The 21561-nt window shown below is 38.9% G+C and overlaps 1 protein-coding gene across 1 annotated transcript in view; it reads left to right on the forward strand.

Annotated features, from left to right (window-relative positions):
- RASGRF2 (Ras protein specific guanine nucleotide releasing factor 2) overlaps positions 1-21561 on the forward strand; it is a 206815-nt gene that overhangs the window by 121822 nt on the left and 63432 nt on the right. The window contains exons 16-17 of the mRNA XM_011377581.1: positions 2283-2414; positions 4102-4191. Of these exons, the coding sequence (XP_011375883.1) occupies positions 2283-2414; positions 4102-4191 (222 nt within the window). The remainder of the gene's footprint in view (positions 1-2282; positions 2415-4101; positions 4192-21561) is intronic.

Consider the following 21561-nt stretch of genomic DNA (forward strand, 5'->3'; position numbering starts at 1 on the left):
ACAACCTCATTGCCTAATACCAGCTCTGTCCATTAGGTGCATCCTGAGGCCAGGGCTCTCTCATTACTGTCTAGCTAAACAGCTTCAGGGTAAACTCTTTGAAAAATGCTCGTGGCCTTTGTCCGCTTTTATCGTCATTGCAGTCATGATGCTGGCCTTGCAATATTTCCTGTCAAGAAAACTTCAAATGACATGAAGGGAAGGAAGAGAAATAGGAAATATCCCTCAAAAATGAGTGAGACTACGAACTTCCGAGGGAAAAAAATGCAATGTATTTCCCTTCTCCTAGTCCCTAGATGTGTTCCAGACTCACCCAGTATTCATTAGTGCCCTTCTTTCTTGCTACCAGAGAGTCCCACCTTCTACCCTGCATTCTTCTAAAAAGCACAAATATCAGCCCACTCACATCCAGATTCCGCCCAATGGTGGATTCTCAGTAAGGTTCAAACCAATGGTGGGCAAGAAAGGAGAGGCCCAGGGCAGGAGGCTCACTGTATTTGGGCCCCTTACCCAACCAGTGTTCACCTGGGCATTGGCTATGCAACCGACTCCAAGTATTGCTGCACAGCCCACATCACTAGTGTCTGTTACGGTGTTCTTAGTTTGAACATTGCCTGCCTGTGGGCTGAAAGTGCTCCCAATTTTAGCATTTGTTTTGAGCCCACATCTGCCCACTCATCCTGCAGGCAAAGCTGTTTGCATGGAACTTGATTAAAAGTGAACAAGCCAGAAGGAAATGCTTCTTTCCCCCCACCATCTCTTTAGAGGTGCCTATTTGCTTACAGTGTTATTCTTAGCTCGTTCTTTCAGTGGACATTTGGGGGCCTGTCCAGCTTTCTCACTGGGAAGTTTTTTGGGTTCAGTGTAATTGCTGACTAAATGATTTTCTCATTTGCCTCAGAGGAATGAATGGATGAATCAGACCAAGGACATGTATTTGATATTCTGCTTGTTCTTGCAGAGCAGATGCCTTCCATTACTGAATTTTGAGGGAGTTATTTAGAAAATAATAAAACTAACAGCTAAGCACTGATTTTTTTTGTCCACATCGTTGCCAGCTTTACTGTAATTATGTCATTCAAAGAAAGATTCTAACCATTTCCCTTTCCTGGCACTTCTGTATCAAAAAGGCAAAATTGTGGCCGTATTTCTAAAGGAGTAAATCACATGCAAAGTGTAAAAATGGCTTTATATAATGTCTTATGGATTTTGTAAAATTTGGGACATGAGTTGAGAGTAGTTCTGCTGACAGGGGTAATATAAAATTAGTAGAGGTGACACAGCCTTTATTGGTTAATGAAAAGTCCCAGGGAAAAGAAATGGAAGAATTGTTGGAAATTTATGAAAAATTTGTAGTGTTTTTCCTTTTAAGAACACACACAAAGTTGTAATTTTACCCAGTTAATAAGCCAGTGGAAGAGGCATGGAAACATCAGTAATAACCTAATTGTGACCGTAAAATGATGTGTCTTTTTTTCATGGGATGTTAGCTGCAATGAAGAGGCTCAGATCATCTTAAAGCCTCTCAACTGCTCACTGTAAAAACTTCCTCTTGCCTCCTGCTGATCTGTAGCTCTAGGTCAGGGCTATCCAATGGAACTTTCTGGGAGGATGGGAGTGTTCTATATTTGTGCTGTCCAATAGTGAGGCCCTAGGCACATGTGGCTGCTGAGCACTTAAAATGTGGCTAGTTACAGTGAGGACTTGAAATATTAATTTAATTTTAGTTAATTTTCATTTAAATTTGTATAACCATATTTGGCTAGTGCTGCCATTTTGGACAGGGCAGCTCCTTAGGAGTCCCCAAGAGCTTCTTGGGGGTCCACATTGGTAGAGATTCAAACTTTAGTTGACTTAAGGGAGCTACCCAAGCAAAAAAATAGTGTAGTCCCAACTGTGATCCCAGGTCTGATTTACACTCTGGAAAAGTCTCTTTTTTCCCCTCTCCAAGAAGGCAGACACATTCTCAGGGGCAGGAGACCGACTCCACACCCCTTTTGTTTTTAATATCAGCTGTTGTGTCAGACAGATGGGGCTGCTTGGAGTCAGCCAGGCTCCGCAAGGTAAGTAAGACAGAGGTAGAGAAGATCCATATTTAGTTTTAGTGTCATTAGCATTCTGCCAGAAGGAATGACTCGATTTCATATTAAAGCCCTCTAAAATGTAGACTAATACGAAATGCTTATTATCCATAGCGAACTTTTGTGTTTGCGTGCATGATACTGACAAGGAGCTCTTGAATTCGTGGCCTGGTTGTTTAAATTCGCCATGTTTTAAAGCAGCAGTCCTGGAGTCTGCGCCGGTGGACCGAGCAGGAGCAGGAGCGGAAATCTCCTCCGCGGCGGACGCCACAGAACTCTCACCTTGCAGGTCGCCCTCGACGCCTCGGCACCTCCGCTACCGCCAGCCTGGAGGTGAGCACTCAGAAAGGGACTCAGAAATCTAAAAATAAAAGATAATTTCTAGCTTCCGAATCTTTCGTTTGCCTTACTGTTGCACTCCCAAAATATTTTTTAGTTTATGAAAGTTAGTGTAAAGCAAATAATGTGACTGTAGAACCAAGCAGTGCAAAAATAAATGATTAGAGAATATGCTATTAGTATCACCAACATTTATTTGACCTCATTATTACATTGCACCTTGTGAGGAAGGACGTGAATCAAGAGGCCTGTACTAATTGATTGCTAGTTGAAGAATCTCAGTGCTTGTTTTCCTAAAATGTTCCCAGACTCTGATACCTTACCATGAATCTCAGTGTAGTCTTCATTAAATAGGCTTATCTGGGACACCACAATTTTGGGATAAACTTATTAAGAACATTATTTCATTTAAAATAAGGTCCAGTTGCGTGGGACCCCAATCATTATTACTGCTAGTGACAAAAACTGATATAGTTTCCATAGTTATGAAAATTATAAAGTATTACCCCATAATTTGTCCTCTAATTGGGGAAAAAACCACCACCAGAACAAAAGGTAGAAATCTTTTATCTGCCCATTTTCCCCATTACTAATATAAATACATCCAAATAATAGTTGTTTTTTTAAATGCTTTATTTTTTTTTCCTCCTAAAGCCAATTATTTCAAGTTGGAAGGGAAAAAAATACAATTATAAAGCCAGATTCACTCCAAGTAACTGAAGTAGAATATAAAGACATTTTTTTGGCTGAACTACTTGTGCTTCAAGTAGGACAGTTTAGCAAAAGATAGAGTGCATGGCTCCAAACAGTCATTTCATTTGTAGACTTAGTCACATGGTGGAAGCTGTCGTCACTGCCATCAGCTCCGAGGGCAGGTAGCCTGGGTCAGGCTGTTGTCAGATTTTCCCTGATGGATGTTAATCCTTGGAGAATGCACCGATTTCAGGCTCCTGGTCAATTAATTCTGGGTCACCCTGACGTTTGGGTGTTTTGGTAAATGAAGGAGACAAACTAGATTTTCCTGGCTTGTCATATGACCTCTGTGGAATTAGCCAAATCTCTTACTGTTCTTAGAACCTTGGTCAGTCCAGGCCTTGGCCACCTCCTTGTCCATTGCCACATGGCATGGACGCCCTTGAGTTCATTGCAGATTGTAAGAGTTTGAGGTTATAGCGCATGGAAGCAAAACTCTCCCAAGGCACGCGTTAAATGCTTTCACTTGGTTACTATTATTAGGAGTCTATTTATAGTCTCTTTTATACTTAAATTATATTCTGTGACTTTCGCTTAACATAAGTTTTATAGGTTCATTCATGTTGCATTATGTATCTACTTCATTGCTTTTTGTGGCTAAATAATATTCTCTCATATGGATATACCATATTTGGTTTACCCATTCATCAGTTGATGGACACTTGGTTGTTACTACTTTTTGGCCATTTTGGATAATGCTGCTATGGATAGACATGTACACGTTTTTGTGTGGATGTATGTTTTCATTTCTCTTGGGTATATATCTAGAATGGACTTGCTGTCATAAAATCTTGTGAGTTGCCTATTAACAAGAAAACTAGAGCATTTAGCCCAACACTTCTAGTGCAGGAATGAAAATGAGAATTTTTATTACAGAATATTATCCATCTGCCTCACCATGCCATTTCCATTCTTTTTAAATAACCAGGACAGACGGTTGACAGCTCCCACTGCTCTGTTTCGCCTGCTTCTGCTTTTGCAATTGCCACAGCTGCAGCAGGACACGGGAGTCCACCGGGTGAGTAGGGGCCAGCGACTAAGTACAGACACATGGCAGCTTTGATTAAACCAATGGTCTTTGCCTGCCAGGGTAATGATACACACTGGGCAGCTTGTTATGAATGCAGATTCCCATATTGTAATAACTACGTATGGTGCCAGATGGGTATTGGACTTATTGGGGTGATGATCATTTTGAAAGGTATATAAAGGTCTAATCACTATGTTATATAATATAATATTATTTGTCAACTATAATTGAAAAATACATTTAAAAAAAGAATGCAGATTCCCAGCTGCCATTTTAAGTCAGAGTGTCTGGAATGAGACTGTCATAAATAAGCACCTTGAGGTGAATCTCACACAGGTGGTCTGAGGGTGACACTTTTGAGAACTTCTGTATCAGAGAAGGATGTGTTGTTTCTCCCATGATGTTTTATGGTGCTCTATAATCTTCTTAGCCATATTACGTGTATTTCCCTTTTAATTGAGTGCAATGCTCAAAGCATATGCAAGGTGGGAGGGAAGGCTTGTGGAGGGAGAAGGGAGGAGGGAACTATTGCTTTAACTGACTCATAATTTATTTCCAGTAGCTCCACAATGCTGTCCGAGTTGCTGTCAGTTAATTTTTAGGGTAAAGCAGAAATACTTAAAAGCACAGTATTTTAATAGTTGAAACTCATATTCATTGTTTCTATCTTCTTCTTCCACATGCAAGAAGGACATTATGTTAAAATAAAACTATATGTGATTTAAATAGCCTTGTTGCTGTGAATGTCTTCACCTAAGCTAATCCTGTGGATGCAGATCATCATCCTTTGTAGAACCCGAGTGATGGTGTTTTTTTTATCAATTAACCATTGTTCACCTCCCACAAAAGAGTCCATTTCCAACAATAGTAACTGGTAGCTATTCTCTGTGTGAATTCTTTCTACGCTGAAGTAAGAACAGAGAGAGATGTTCTATAATGAACATGAACTACTATGGGAATTATATACATTCCATCTGACTGGAATATGTGTAGATTGATCGCATTCCACTTCTTCAGTTTTTTGCCACACTCACTGCATTGGATGTGGTCAGGCAAATTGGCATCAGGCAAATATTTTCTGCCCCAAATGTTGCCAAAACCTTCCCCCCAAAGTCCCATCAGCATAACACAAAATAGCCTGTAAAGGTAATAATATTGACGTCTCATCAATCCAGTTGATTTCTATTGACTGTATTTATTAATAATGAACATTTCTTTGGTGAAAGAATAAGAGTTTTCACTGTGCTTTCAGCAGAGTTGGTTATCAACTGTGATTTGCTAAGACCTTATCTTTTCTTCCACTCTCACAAGCTAGTCTGTCTCTGGAAAAAGTAAAGTATAGAGCTTCCTCACAGATTTCATAATTTAAGTTGGTTTGTGAGGGAAAAAATAGTGTTTAGGTTAGTTAAGGATGAGTCCATTTCTCCATTTGCTGGAGGGGAAGGTCCCCTTTTTCTTACCTGAGATTGCAGCAAAGTTCTAATGAACTTTAGAGAATGGCTTTCTGACTTTGGCTTGATCTGGCACAATGGATGAGAGGGTAAAGTAACCCAGACAGCCAAGTCTTCCACACTATCTGAACGTGCTGCGTCTGCTGCTCTGCTTCCTACTTCTCCCCTGCAGCTGAAATAGCCTTCGGAAGAAAGCTTTCTTCAGTGAGCTGGCTGAGGAAGGGCAGACTGCTGACAGACCACAGCCCATGTTGCTAGGTGCAGGGTAGCCTGATACTGTTCTCATACTAAAGTGCTATTGATGTTACCTATAATGTGGTCTGGAGCCAGATCGTTCAGTTTTGGAAATAAAGGATTGGATTTGGCAGGGTCTGTGGCTCTACTGTAAAGGCAGCGAGTTGCACATGGGTCAGTTTCACTGGCAAATAATGGTAAAAAGAAAGGAGGAAGGTCTCTCTTACAGTAGAGACCAGTGCATTCCTGCGGCTTAGCCACTTGGTGGAGTTGGCCCTGCAGGGGCTTCCATTCGCCCTGGAGAACTCAACAAAAGAACTTAGGTACATAGGTTGCAGAGGAAGGTAGACTCAGAGCAGAAACAGGCAAGTGCTAAGATGATGTAGATTTATTGACTAGTCAGGGAGAGCATGGTGCTGCCCTGGGAAGGGATAGACCAAAATGGACAGATGCTCAAAGGAAGGGAGTGCTAGATAGTGGTTAACTCCCAAACTGGACTTGATATCCACTCTTTGATCAGAGGAGTCACTGACCTGAACACACCCTAAAACCTGAAGAGTTGCAAAGGTGAGCAGGAAGGAAAGTTGTGCGAACACCTCATGCTTCCATCAGTCTTTGCAAGCCTCCTATGTGCCTGTGTGGCCACAGGTAGTGCGGCTGTGCTAAATGTCCTGGCCCATAACAGGAAGCAAGTTACCATCCAGGCAACCCATGTGGTCTGCAGAATGCGTTTCTATGTTTCCGGCTTTCTTCAGGTTCTCTCCTTCTTTAATCATCTCCCATCTCCACCCCGCTACCTCTACTCCCATCAAATACCACAGGAATCTGGCAACCCTGGGTTAGAACTGTCAATGATTATACTTTCAAATATTCACTCCAGGCATTTGTATGTTAAGCCTTTTCTCTTTAATTATTGCTTGGAAGGGTTTCTTACTGTATTAAAAGGACTTTCAAATATAGCAAGAGAGTGGAAAGAAATTTTTCTTTGCAAAGAGGCCAGACAAGATGTTCATGGTTGGCCCTGAAGGCAGAGAAAGCTGATTTTATTTGTGGAAGGAGATGACCTGAGATTGCCACAGGATCGTCAGCCCTGCCCTGGGGACTATGCCTAATTTCTACACACTGAAAAAGCCTAGATCTTTTTCTCTCTGGTTTCTTTTAGGACCTAGAGCCTGCCCTTTCCAAAAGCAGATGAGTCTCTTTCATATTATGTCACCTTTGCTTACAGACCAATAATAGTATCTCTGCTGGCAAGGAAGGAAAGCCTGATTTAGTGGGTACAATTGCAACCCCAAACCAATTCTTGTTAGCTTTACATTACAAAGATTTCAGAGTTTATTTAGTGTTTGCCTTCTGATTGGCAGCCACATTACATTAGTCTCACTTATGGAGGGATCCAGAATTTGCGGAGTCTAACTCTTATCCAATTTTCCTTAAGGAAAATAATATAAAATTACAAATCAAGCAGTTTGGGTACCTCCCAGGGCTTTGGAACAGCTTCACACACATTGAGAGGCCCTGGATCTTAAGCCTTAATGGCTTCCTGGTAAATCTGCTTATGAGTCCAGTCCAGATCATTCTCGGAATCACAGCAGCTATAGGAAAATGTTCTGATGGGCAGTGGGGCTGGAGTGGACCGATGACCATCCATCAGGAAAATGTGTCCTTTTCTGTGGTGGGAGCTTTAGCACAATACAAGATTGAGATAGAGGACAATCGACGGGGTCTTGTGTGTCACCGCACTGACTGCAATGTATTTTCAAGCTTCTGCTCAAATGTAAGAGATCTGCATTAAAGTAGAAATTAAACATGTGCATTTCAGGTGGCTGCTGATATGGGGAATCTGCAGGTGCAGTTTAGGTATAGTTATTAAATGAATAGAAATGCAAATCCAGTGAATACACATATCGGGGCACATGATGGAGCTTGCTATATACCTGAAGCTCTAGGATTAATTATAGAGTTTATGAAATGATCTAAAATGAAATATGAGACGAGTTATTTTTGTGAGAGTAGGAATAATGGCAGTGGAGGTACGACAAGTAACTCTTGATTATCTGTGAGCAGATTATATGTTTCACCGTTCTATGCAAGGCAAAGTAAATTAACAAAGTAGAGGAATGGTTGAATGCATTTATAGGAAAATTAATGGCACAGTCACAATTGATTAGAGAAATAGTGATTTCTTTATTGCTGATTACTTGGTACTTATAGATAATTCATAATCCATGTTCTCTTCTGTTAAACCACTCAGGGCTGTATGGTCAACAGTAGTTCTGAGCTTGGTGTGAATTGGGCTTGGATTTATTTTTTAAAATCCTGATACCTGGTCCCATCCCCAGAGATTGTGACTTGATTATTCTGGGTGCATGCTGGGCATCGAGATTTTTTAAAGTTTTTCAGAGGATAGTAAGGTGGTGCCAAGGTAGGGAATGACTGGACTAGATGGAGGAGGTGTGGGTGTTCTTTCTCTGGTTGCGGCATTCCCGATTTATTTCCTTGAAGCCCTGACCCCAGTAGACTGTTATTCTCTCCTTAAGTAAGGCAGGACAGCTAGAGGGGGCTGGAATGGGAGGACGCCTTTATGCAAGCTGGGTAAGGCTCAGACAGTCCTGTTTCCCCTCAGTCCAGCCAGTAGATCTTTGTCAGGCTGAAGGCGGCTCTGGGCGTATTTCACAACGGCGCCTTTCCCCTTCCTTGCAAGAACATTTCTCTCGACTCTTTACTGTGTGAACCTAGTGTGGTTCCTGGAGATAAAGTTCACAAAAGTGTGTGTGGGGTCTTTCTAAGAATGCGGATCTCAGCAGTTGCTCGCTTTCACACTAGTCCACATTCAGCCTCTAGCAATTTTTCAAAATGACCTGTCGCTACCAGTTTATGGCTGCAGCGACTTCTGCTCCTAGTAAGCAGATCTTAGCTGTGTCTCTCTGGTTGTGCCTGGTTCTCCAGATTGGGGCATGGTCACTTTCCCTGCAACCTCGATATTTTAATGTATCCAAGAAAAGACGTTGATTTTTGGTTCGTCCAACTTTTTCTTATTGTAAGGACAGGGTGCCAACTGCCAAGTTCTTTATAAGTCAGAACTAAAACTGAAAGTCTCACTTAGTGGGTTTTTATAGTGATTCTATTGATTCTGCTGATTAATTTGGGGAAAATTGCCCATCTTAACAATATTCAGTCTTTCAGTCCACGAACTTACAATGTCTGTTTATTCAGCTCTGATCTCATTTCTCAGCAATGTTTTGTGCTTTTCAGTATCTGAATCTTGCATTTGTTTTGTTGCATTTATTGCTATGTATTTGACCTTTTTGTTTATTAGTTTCTTTTCTACTGCAGGTATCCTACTTTGGGACATATTTTCTATTGGTTTTTTCAAAATATCTAAAAACCATTTTTTTTATTTCATCAAAATTAGCTAGTTGAAATTTTGGGGGAAGGATATATCTAATTTAGATTTTAAAATAAAAACATTATCACTATTATTAATGAAAAGGAATAGCTTTGGCAATCCAAATTTGAATTAACGATAATTTCAAATCTTGTTTTAAACACATACACTTCCTGGACTTAGAATTTTGGAACTGAATTTACATCTGTAACTGGTGTGAGTCTGTAAAGCAGCTAGGGATGCTCATGTCAGGTGTTTGTTGCATTCTCTCCCTGGGAAGATGCTCCACCTCCTTTGCTCATCAGGTCTTTGATAGCTTCCAATCAGACCTAGATCCTTGTTCCAGCTGGCCTGGGCGCCCTCTTTCCTGCCCGTGTTGCACTGCCAAGTTTTCTTTCTTTGCACTGCCCTTCCCTGGGCTCCATGCAGCTTATTCTCCTCTATTACCGTCTCTCCTTGGCGAAGGTACGATACGGTTGATTGTGTCTATTCACTTCTTTGATTCACTCACATTGCTTAATTGCTGCTTGATTGCTTTACAGTTTCATCCATTTCAGGGCCAGGCAGGTAACTGAAGTAGGGGCTGGAGAGCTGATTCCATGGGTAAAAGGGACAGCTACTGCTCAGCTCTCCCAGATTTTTGCCATGACAGAATACAGATTAGGGCTGTCCAATCTGTTTTTCTTTTCTTTTTTTAAAATAAAATTCAGAAATCTGGATATTTATGTGCAATCTCCTGTTTTTAAACGTTGGAAATGAATTCATACTCTTTAAAACATACTGTCCAAACCAAACAAAATACTTCCATGGACCATATTTGGTTGTGAGCCACATGTGTGTGACCTCAATTTTACTGTAATCACTTATAGCTGGAGTATAGGTTGACACAAATAAGATTTCCTGAGACATGCCTAAATCCTAGCAATGGACTCCTGACTTTTCTCAGTGCCTCCCACCCCCACTATTTCTTATTCCTTTTGCTGGGCTGTTTTACAAGAAGTCTGTCTCTTCCTATCCACATGGCTTGACCGCTTTAGCTTTTGCAGGGTATACTTATCTCAGACCTGGAGGATGCCTCATTGTCAGCCCCTCGCCATGGACGGGATAGCGGGGACCATCTGTATCTTATTTTATGGAGTCTGAGGCAACTGTGAGACCCAGACTGGTGGAGGGCCTAGCAGATACAGCAGCATGGTAACTCCAGAAAGACGAGCCCTAGTGAAATTAGTAATCTGTGCGTATTTTCTTACTTGGCTAGTGCTGGCCTTGAGGGATATGTGGTTTCTTTCACAGAACTGCAGAAACTGGGGCCTTGCTATAAATGATATAATCTGGTCAGAGGAAGCATTTACCTCTGTACTGAGAATTGGATTAAATTTCCAGTAAGATATTGATTACCATGAATTAAGTTAATGTCACATCTGTACCCTGCTGTCTGCAGTCTCTTTCAGGATTTGTGAGAACACTCAGCTCTGTTTAAATAGCTTATCTATTTATTGAATGAACTCATAAGAAAGGCACAGAATATGGGCTTTTTCCAGTGTCTATCTTACAAGCTAAAATTGTAACTTCAGGCAGGAATCACAAATTGATTTTCTGTTTCAAACTCTGAAGGTTAATATCATGTAGGTATTTGATTCTCAGTGGGGGATCGGTAGGGTGGAATGAGAACAGCCAGGGATTTCTTCAAAATATACATGTCCCCCTGGAGATTCTGAGTGGCCTTCTCTCAGAGATAGGCACTCCAAAGAGAGAGATGTTGTTGATGGAAGTGAGCAGTATATGTGAATGGTGAGAAAACAAAACTAAGACTAAGAATCACTACTCCGCTGTCTGCTACAGTCTTGGAAAGACTGTGCTCACTTTCTCGATCCATTCTCTATTTCCTAGTTAGTCAAAGCATAGCAGGAAACCAGATAATGATATCATCTGAATTAGCAACAACATTTAGAAGTGTAAGGCCAAAATATTGGCTGCATGTAGCGTTTCGCGTATAGACCCTTACCGTCTTTACATTTTATGTTCAATCTACCTGTCTTAGTTCTTATTCGTCTCCCCTTTCCCTGTGTCCTGTTGTCTTTTTTTGGTATGTTCTCACCTTTGGATTTCTATGCTTATTTCGTAGCGATCTATCCTCTTGCCAGGACTGACTGCATCCTTTGTAGGGCCCAGTGCAATAAGAAAATGCAGGTGCCCTTGTTTAAAAAATTATAAAGACTTTCAAGACAGGGACAGCTGAGCATTAAACCAAGTGTGGGCCCTTTGAAGCATGGGCACTGTGCAACATGGGTGCACACCATGAAGTTCGCCCTGCATCTTACAGTCTAGTCAGGAGTCCAATAGTTTCCAAATGCTGAGGCTGTGCCCTTCAGTGCATTTGTAAGATTTTATCCTGGCTCTGTATAAAAATATGCTAATGGTGAAAAATACACTAATAGAAAACAAGCTTCTTATTTTAAAGATGAAAAATCTTAGGCCGAGGGAGACTAATTAGAAAGAGAAAAAAATGTCTAACCCCAGGATTCTTGATTTCTCTGAAGAGACTACAAATTTTAAAAAATTCACACACAATAAAATACTTTTAATGATGACAGAACATCATCCTTGATAAGTCAGAAAAATTCTCACTAATGATGACTCAGTAATCATAAAACAAAAATAATCATCATAAAGACTAAAATGGTTTCCTGGAATTTTTGGTTATTTAGACTTTTATAATAAATACAGTAAAATAGATAAACAATAGGCATGCCAACACTACAAAAACCTGAAAATCATTTCTCTGGAGTGGTTACTCCAGAATAGTGAAATAATGGGCCACCCCAACAATGTGTAATGAAAATGAAATTTCTCAGTGAATTTTCTGTTGAGAGAAGCAATTCATGATAATGTTGGGATTATGTAACATTGATTCAGCTCCATGCATGAAAAAGGATGAGATAAGTTTTTAGTTATAATATCTTTCTAAATAGTCAAGTATGGCAGTATTGAGTATGGCAGTGCGAGTAACCTGCAGAAATGTACTGCTTTCGAATAGTTAGTGGTGCAAGTCAGCTCTGGTAAACTGAGTCTTAAACTTCTGAAGTCTATAGTAAGGGAGGAATGTGCTTTTCATCTGCCAGGAAATACCCCTTAGAGTATAGGTCCTGTATATGTTACTTACTTTATACAACCAAGCAGCATTTGATAGCCATTATTTCTCTTACCTGCATTTGTAGCTTGTGGCTTCACAAATGGTGGGAAGACCTGAAGAGGCAACATGATAACATGTAATTAGCCTGTTTTATAGATTGTAAATACATTTTAATTGCATATATTTTTTGTAGAAGGCCTAACAAAGTCACATCCACATCTTGCAAACATCTGTCCTTTGCTGCCGTCTTGGGCATTTTTATATACGAATTGAATGGTAGCACTTATTACCAGTATGGCAATAACAATGGTAAAGTTACATATTTCTGCACTATTCTAAGCTTTACATATACTAATTGACATATGAAATCATTGCAATTATACTCATTTTCCAGTAGAGGAAATTGAGGTACAGAGAATAAGTAATTATCACCGAAGGTCACATGGGAGGTAAGTAGCAGATTTGAATCCTGTCATCTGGCTAATGAAGAGAGGACCTATAGGATCTATTACCAATCCAAATTCGTGTCTTGCATATATAGAGAAGAGCTGGAACTTTATTATTTGGGTTTCTGCAGTGCCACCATTTTATTCAGAAAAGGACATGATCATTTCTGTTGGGTGGTCTGGTGATTTAAAAAATATGCCCATAAACTATTTCATACTCCTTTTTTCAAGAGATGGAGCTTAATTTTCCCTCCCTTGTGTATGGGCATGACTTAGTAACTTGCTTCTAACAAATAAAATTAAGCAGAAGTGATCATGTGTGACTTTGGAGCCTAGATCATCAAAAGGCACAGTGGCCTCCATCTTGGTCATTCTCTCTCTTGGATCATCTGTTCTGGGAATGTAAGCTTGCATGTCTTGAGAAGAGGTGCAGGATGCCAGCAAGAATCTAGGAAGCTGGATTTTTGCCAGCAGCCTTGCGTGAGCTAGAAGTAGATCCTCCAGCCCTAGTTGAGAATTCAGATGATTGCTGCCCTGGTGGACATCTAGACTGCAACCTCATGAGAAACTCTGAGCCAGAGGCCACCCAGCTAAGCTACTTCCAGAATCTTGTCCCAGAGAAGCTATGCAATAATAAATGTTCGTTGTTTTAAGTTCTGCGTTTTAGGGTAATTTGTTATGCAGGAATAGAGAACTACTATAGGTGGTATCATGGTAACCAGTAAACCTTGGCCAGATATTCTTAATCAAACTGAGTTTCAGAACGTACTTTCATTTTGGAAAGAGAAGCATGTCTGAGCTGGTCCCTGTAGGACAGAGAAAGCACCGTGGGCTTATTCCCTACTACATATTTTGAAATCAGAGGACTATATCTAAAATTAACATGTGGCTTAAATCTACCTTATATTTAAAGATCTCTGAACAGTCTTTCTCTTTTCCCTTCACCTGTATTGCTCTGAATTGAATAGAATGATATTCCTGCTATTTGAAAGCTGAGAGCAGTTTGATTTTAACACAACTGTTGCTTAGCAATAAGAAGGAACTTAATGGCTCTACTCTCTTCTGCAAACTGAGAAGAGCCTCCCTGTGTAGCTATTGTCTGTCTGTAATGCTGAATTTAAAATTGTAATGATCATTTTAGGATACAATTGAAGCTGGCCTGTGTGACACATTATACTTACCCTAGCATCTCAGCTACCCAGGGTGTTGCACTATCCCAGCTTGAGGTCCCTTTGCAGGAAAGCTGGTCTCTTGGAATTATGAGGCATTTAAAAGTGAAAACAAAGCTCTAAGAAGTGAGGAAATTCTTTACTGTAGGTGGTTTGCACTCCCTATATACTGACTTTGTGATTCTGGCACCAAAAACTTGGCTCTTGAAATGTTATGACTAGAAACATGGCTCATGATGTTAGAGAAGGGGCTATGGAGGAGTGAGGAGTCCAAAGAAATTTAGGGGAGTCAGGGAGCTGCTACTGACCTCAATACCCAGCTCTTTTGGAAAGGCTCCTAGAAATGTTAACTGTTTAGAATTTTTAAAGGCAAGGTCTAAATTTGATTATTCATCAGAGAGGTTGGTTTAGAGATGTAGAAATCTCTTCCTGAATTAAAAGTATTATTTTTTCCCACTCTTCAGATTAAACAATGCATGAATTTATATGATTTTGTTTAATCTTCAATTAGTTGCATATGCCTTTTCCTGTGCGCCCAGTGCCATACTAGATACTGTGGAAAGATAAAAATGAAATAGGAAGCATTGCCTCCACCCTCAAAGAACTGACAGTCCAGTTGAGGAGTCAGATGAACAGGCATAAAGTAAACTTTAAATGATCAAGATGAAAACTCCAGGATAATGATAATAATCAGTATAATTATTGGCCATGTTGTTAAATTTTGGACTTGAAAACCAAAAGAAAATGTCATATTAGCAAAATAACAAGGCTTCAGTGTATGACCCTGAAAGAGAAGGTTAATATAGTTTCAAAGAATTTCATACACTCTTCCAATTAGTCAGCTTTCTCTAGAAGCAGGTTTTTTTTTTTTTTTTTAACTGAGACAATTTTTTCCTCTGGATCTGCAAATTATTCTTTATGGGTGCATACTTCCTGATGTGTATAATAGTCTTTGGAATTTAGCTGGCATTAGATCTAGTAGAGGTAGCATCTGTCATATTGGACTAAATTAATATTGCCAAGATTTCTACACATGCATCATAATGAGAAATGATGCAAAATTTATACGGAAGCAAATTATATTTCAATGGCTCCAAAAATGAGGAGCCATAAAACCACGGAAAACCTAAAATAGACTACTTGAAATAGAATAAAATGATAGTATTATGATGTGTGGTTTTTTTAAAATAAATGTGGCAAATAGTCATGGAGGGCCAAGCATCTCCTATTTCAGATATTATCGGATTATGAACTGTAAAGACTCAGGCTAGATAGTTAATTATGTGTAGCATTCGAGTGACAATAGCCCAGATGTTACCTGCCCATCATCTTCCTCCTCTTTATAGACTTTTCTTTACGCCTGTTTCTAATTTCCAAGATTCTGTACACAATTCAGAATAAACTCAAAACAGTAGAGCATCTTAGGATAAACCTTCTGGCAAATAATGTCACGCTACTAGTCAGTTTTCTTAATTCCTGTGGGCTGTGCATAAAACAAGCCACAGTCGCCTTTAAGGCAGACACCCAAATGCCAATGGTTTTAGCAAAGGCTAGAGTCTCCTGCCTCCAGGTTACTTACCTTCCTCACTGCAGTGTTAAAGGTTTGTAAGTGATGTTCTCATTCATGTTTTTCTATTTTAGCATTATGGAGACCTAATTCTATGCCTTATTTTTATATACTGCCTTACAAGTTCAAAGTCCTTTAATAAGAAACAGCATGTGTGTCTGTCACAACAAGCCTAGAAAGTGGGAAGGCAGATAGTATTGTCTTCTTTTAATAAGTAAAGAAACAGGCTCAGTGAGGTAAAGTGACTTACTCATGGGCAGTTATACATTGCAGGAATAGGACTTGGGTCCAGTGCTCATTGTATTAAAACAGGTTACTTTTGTAAAGTGGTATTTCAGAGTCATATACCTCTGATATGTCAAGGAACAAGTGAATAATTAATTGGTATCAAATTAATTGGTCTCCAGTATTTGTAATTTTTGACCATCTTCAAATATGAATCTCATCATCTTTCCCTCTCATATTCAGTTACTTCCTATACATAAGGAAGCTTCAAGGACTGCCTTTTATTCCTGGTTTCCTTTTTGTGTTTCATAATTTGTATTTCATTTCCTAGCTAGGCTCAGGGCCTAGCACCAAAGCATTCTTTAGTAGGGTACTTGGATACTGATTGACATCCAGAAAGACATTTTTAGGGATTTAAACATTTTTCCTTATTCTCCTAAACATTTCATGGCAAGTAAAAGAAACCCCTGAACTCACCAAAAAAGATTTTACTTATTTACTTTTCCATTTTAAAATCTACCCACCATGCGTTTCTTTGAAATGCATTCTGCCATTCAACTTTCTTTGATGATGACTCAGAAGCTTCTCATTTTCAAAGATTAACTTCCTTGTTATATTTTAAAATTTTAAGTGGCTTTATTGGGATGTAGTTCATGTACCATACAACTCATGCATTTAAAGCATACAATTTAATGGGTTTTAGTATTGCCCTGCTATCTTTCGTGGGCTTCCAACCTTGGTTTGGAAAGCCTTTGAGCTGCCTGCTGTGGAGAAGAATTCAGTTGAGAACTATGAGTGTCTGGTCTTGCTCAGCACTATGGGGTGGATGGAGGATATAATTAAGAACCGCCCTTGCCCTCTTGGGAGTGAACAAGTTAGTCCTGAAGATTTGCACTTCTGTTCTTATTATGATGAGAGTGAGAAGAGAGACCATGTGCCCCTTCCTGGGTAAGTTGCTTGTTGGAGAAAAGGCCTCTGATTGCTGATGTCTGGTGATCTGACAGTAGTAAAATTATTCAAGGGACAGGGGCCATGAGGGCCTTAGAGAGAATAGGGTATTGGTGAGGACAGTTAAGAATGATTCTCCAAGACAATCTGGTGACAGCTAGAGGGCAGGGGGTTGGGGGGCTGGGGCTGGGAGAAAGTGGTGAAGGGTTTAAGAAGTATAAATTAGTAGTTGATAGAGGGTCATGGGGATGGGAAGCATGGCATAGGGAATGTAGTTAGCAGTAATGTAGCGTCTAGGTGGGAGCTAAAGAGGTGGTAGAGTAATCACAGGGATCATTTCATAAACTATACAAATGTCTAACCAATGTACCATATACTCGAAACTAATAATAAAGTTAAATTAAAAAGAAAAAAAAGAGAAGAATCACTCTCCAAGGAGTCAAGGTTTAAAAGTGGTCAAGAATGTGGATTTGGTGTCAAATACCTGCATTGGAGTTCTGCTACTTGTCTAAGCTGTGTGATCTAGGGTAGCCTCTCTGAGTCTCGTTTTGCTCATCTGTAAAGGGAGAGTAATGATTATACTTCCTTCATAGAGTTATGAGGGTTAAATGTGATGATCCTTATGGCGTTCTTAGCTCAGCATTTAACGCCCATTAAGCACCCTATGACTATTTCCTGCTGTTATTATTGGCTGTTTCCTCCCTAAGATTTATAAGCTTCTTGAGAACAGGGATCGTTGTCTTTACCATTAGATCTCCAGCCCCTATCATCATGACAGACCAGAGTGTTGAATTGAAATGAATGTATTCCCCTGTCACCCATTTGTTACCTTTATCTGGTCCTGCCTCACTTATATGCACGCATGTGTGTGTGTGCTTACATACGTACATACTACTGTCCCTCCACTGACTGTTGTATGGGCAAGAAGTAGTAAAATAATAGCAAAAGAGTATTGTGTGTCATCCTATGGTCATTTGATAAAAGAAGTATAGTTTCTGTATATTATCAAGAGACCTAGAAATAACTTTGTTAAATGAATCCATGCTAACTACTAGTATTCACTACAGTAGGCTCTTGTATATAATGACAGATAATTTGGGAGAGAAGAGGCTAGCGGCTTGCCAGTATGTTTTTATAGTAGTAATGGCACAAGATGCTTAGGACTTACACTGGACTGATCTGGAAGGGGAAGAAGTCTGAGAAATGTTAGTGTAAACATTTTTGATGGACTATATATAGGACATGGTGGAAAGGAAAGAAGTAATACAGATGATTAAATTGCAAGTCCAAGGCCTGAAAGACTAAGTTAACAATACGATAATGATCTCAGTTCACAATTAGCTAAGTGTTAAGTGTCAGCAAGAAATCTAAGTGGGGAGAATGAGAGAGAACTAGATGCACTTCCATATTGTGCTTGTCCAGCCTCTCAGCCCTGGAGCAGTGTCCCACGAACTTGTTTATTTGTGTTTCACGGTCATTTTGGAAAGGGCTTGAGGCAGAAACCTGGATGCATTGTGAGTCAGAAGACATTGCCTGGGCTCCATTCTGGACACAGTCCAAGCAAGGTTGAGTTTTTAATCCATACAGAACTGGTATCTTAATAATAAAAATTACATTTGCAACCTTTTATCCTGAAAGTGTCACATAGTCCTGTGAACAAATCTTGTGCAAATGATTTCCATTATCAAAGACAAGGTCATCTGACATGGCTTCTGCCTTTGTGCACTGGCTATACCTTCAGTGGATCAAGGAGGTCAGTACCCCAAATTCCTGTTGTGTACAGCCTCAAGTTACAAGTTAAGGCACTCGCTCTTTTTGACATCAGTTTCCTCATCACCAAAAAAAAAAAAAAAAAAAGGAATAATCATATCTAATTTACTAGAGATTTTAAGAATTAACTTTTTTTTTTTCAACACAGTGATAATCAGAAGGAAAGGTGCTACACGAGCACAAATTTATATGAGTTGCAGGATGGCAAATGGATTAAGCCTAATTTCTTGGTACCCAGGACTTACTTATGGCTGCTTCCTGCCCATTGGCACTTTCCTACTACCAGGTTGACTTGTTCCAGAAAGAGGTGGTTCTGTTGGATATGGAGAATTCAGAGAATGGAAAGGCAAGAAATCTGGGATTAAAGTGAACATCTCCAATATGATTCAATATCTCCCAGTAGCTTTATTTCACCTACTGTTGTTAGTTCTGATATTTTCTTACGCAGGGGTTTGTGACACTACGCCAGTCATGCTAGTATATCACAGGTCCAGCCGCTGGTATTGACATTCCCATGGATGATTTTCATAGGAGCATATTTAGGGTTGAGCTTAGTCATACTGATGCTGTAATAATGTATATGTATGGTAGTTTCCAGTGTGGTTCAATTCAGTTTATAATTTTTTATTCATAATGATTTTAATACTTTATTCATTTATGTTGCAGTACTGGACACACTGTTTTTTTTTTTTTTCATGGTCAGAAGGATCTTAAGAAGTAATGTTAAATCTATGGAACAAAAAGGTATTTTTGTTCAAATTCAAAAACAGATTATGAGTACTAAACTCAGCCTTTTGACAATTATTGTTAATAATTTGAAGCTGTCACTAAAAACTTCAATACTCTTTTGCCAACCTATAAAATGGTTTAACGTATCTAAAAAGAGAAAAGGATATCAAATTTAAGTTATCCCTTTTCCCTTCAAATATAGGTATGTCTTACGGTGGTCTACAACTCTCTTCCCACTACAAAGCTATTAGATTCAGAAACAGGTGACTTTATCTCCTACAGAAGAAGATTTTATGATGTATTATTTGCCAAAATTTGTGTGCTTAAAATAATACGAGATTGGTAGAGTGAAGAGCTGGGCAAATTTTCTTCTTAAAAAGCAGTGATAAAATTAGACAAAATTATTGAAAACAAGCATTGATGGACTCTTGAAATTGATCACAGGCATACAGCAAATTGATAAACTTTTATTCAAGAAAAACTATTCAATCTCAGATAAGAACAGTGGGACACTATGGCATTTTAGCTTGGAGGTGCTCTCATCCCCTTGTTCCCAGCTCCTGCAGTTTGGGGCAAACTATAAAAAATGAGCAGCTTTGTTGTCAGAGAGTGATGACTTGATTTAGAGTAGAGAAGAATATGAAAAAAACCGATGATATTGAGTGTTGTCAGAAATATTTAGTGTTCTCAATCTTAGTGGCAAACAGGCAGGAAACACCAACATTGCAGCTAGCCTGAGGTGATCTTGGTTGGGACATAGAAGTAAAAAAAAAAAAAAAAAGAGAGAGAGAGAATTAGAATCAAAATGATACATTGTAAAGTATCCAACCCAAGAGAAGGCAGCAAAGGAGTAACAAGGAACAAAATCATTAGACATTGTGGTAGGCAGAATAATGGCCCCCCAATTATGTCTACATCTTAATTACTGTTATCAGTATGTTACCTTACATGGCAAAGGGAATTAAGATTGCAGTTGAAACTAAGGTTGCTAAATCAACTGACCTTTCAGATAGGACGATTGCCTGGATTATCCAGGTGGGTCCAATTTAATCATAAGGGTCTCTGAAAGTGGAAGAAGGAGGCAGAAGAATTAGTGTCAGAATGATGCAATGTAAGAAAGTCTTCACTGACCATAGTTGGCTTTGACAATGTAAGAGAGCCATGAACGTGGAATGCAGGCAACTTCTAGAAGGAAGAAAAGGCAAGAAAATGGATTCTCCTTTAGAATCTGCAAAAAGGAACACAGCCTTGACAATACCTTGCTCTTAGCTCAGTGAAACTTCCATTAAACTTTGACTTCTAGAACTGATGGATAATAAATTTTATGTTGTTGTAAGCCTCTAAGTTTATGGTAATTTGTTATAACAGCAACAGAGAACTAATACAGAATAAATGGAAAATAGACAGCAAAATGGCAGATGTAAATCCAACCATATCAAATTCCATTAAATATGAACTGATGAAACATGCAAATTAAAACCATATAAAATAAGATCTAGCCATATGCTATATACAAGACACATTTTATGTAAAAGCCACACATCAGTTGAAAGTAAAAGAATAGGAAAATATATTCTATGCTAATAGTAATCATGAAACTGCAGTGGCCCCACTACTATTAGGCAAAATAGAATATTAGGTAAAAATATGTTACTAGAGGCAAAAAATAAAAACATGATCAGTTTTTAGTTATACATAATTATAAATATACATGCACCTAACAATAGAGTGCCAAATACTTGAAGCAAAAACTGACAGAAAGGAAAGTAGTAGACAATTCAACAATATTAATTGTTAACTTCAATACTCTACTCTAAAAAGAGTTTTCTATACAGGAAATCAAAAGGCTATAAAACTTTAACAACGCTATCAACTAACTTAACGTAATAGACATTTTAGAACACTATATCCGATGAAAGCAGAATATACATTCTTTAAAGCAGACATAAATATATCTCTAGGATAGACCGTACATTAAGCTATAAAACAAGTCTCAGATTTTTAAAAGACTAAAATTACAAAAGGTATGTTTTGAGAACACAATGGTATTAATTTAGAAATCAACAACAGAGATAAATTTGGAAAATCTCAAATATTTTGAAATTAAACAACACTTTACTAAGTAACTCATTGGTCAAAGAAGAAATCACAAGAGAAATTAGAAAATATTTTGAAATGAATGAAAACAAAAACACATCATATCAAAATTCGCAATCTGAAGATAAGCAGTCTTTAGAGGGAAATTTATAGCTTCGATACTTATATTAGAAAATAAAAATGATCTCAAATCAATAATCA

Source organism: Pteropus vampyrus, unplaced genomic scaffold (assembly GCF_000151845.1).
Source record: "Pteropus vampyrus isolate Shadow unplaced genomic scaffold, Pvam_2.0 Scaffold11, whole genome shotgun sequence".
Taxonomy (NCBI): Eukaryota; Metazoa; Chordata; class Mammalia; order Chiroptera; family Pteropodidae; genus Pteropus; species Pteropus vampyrus.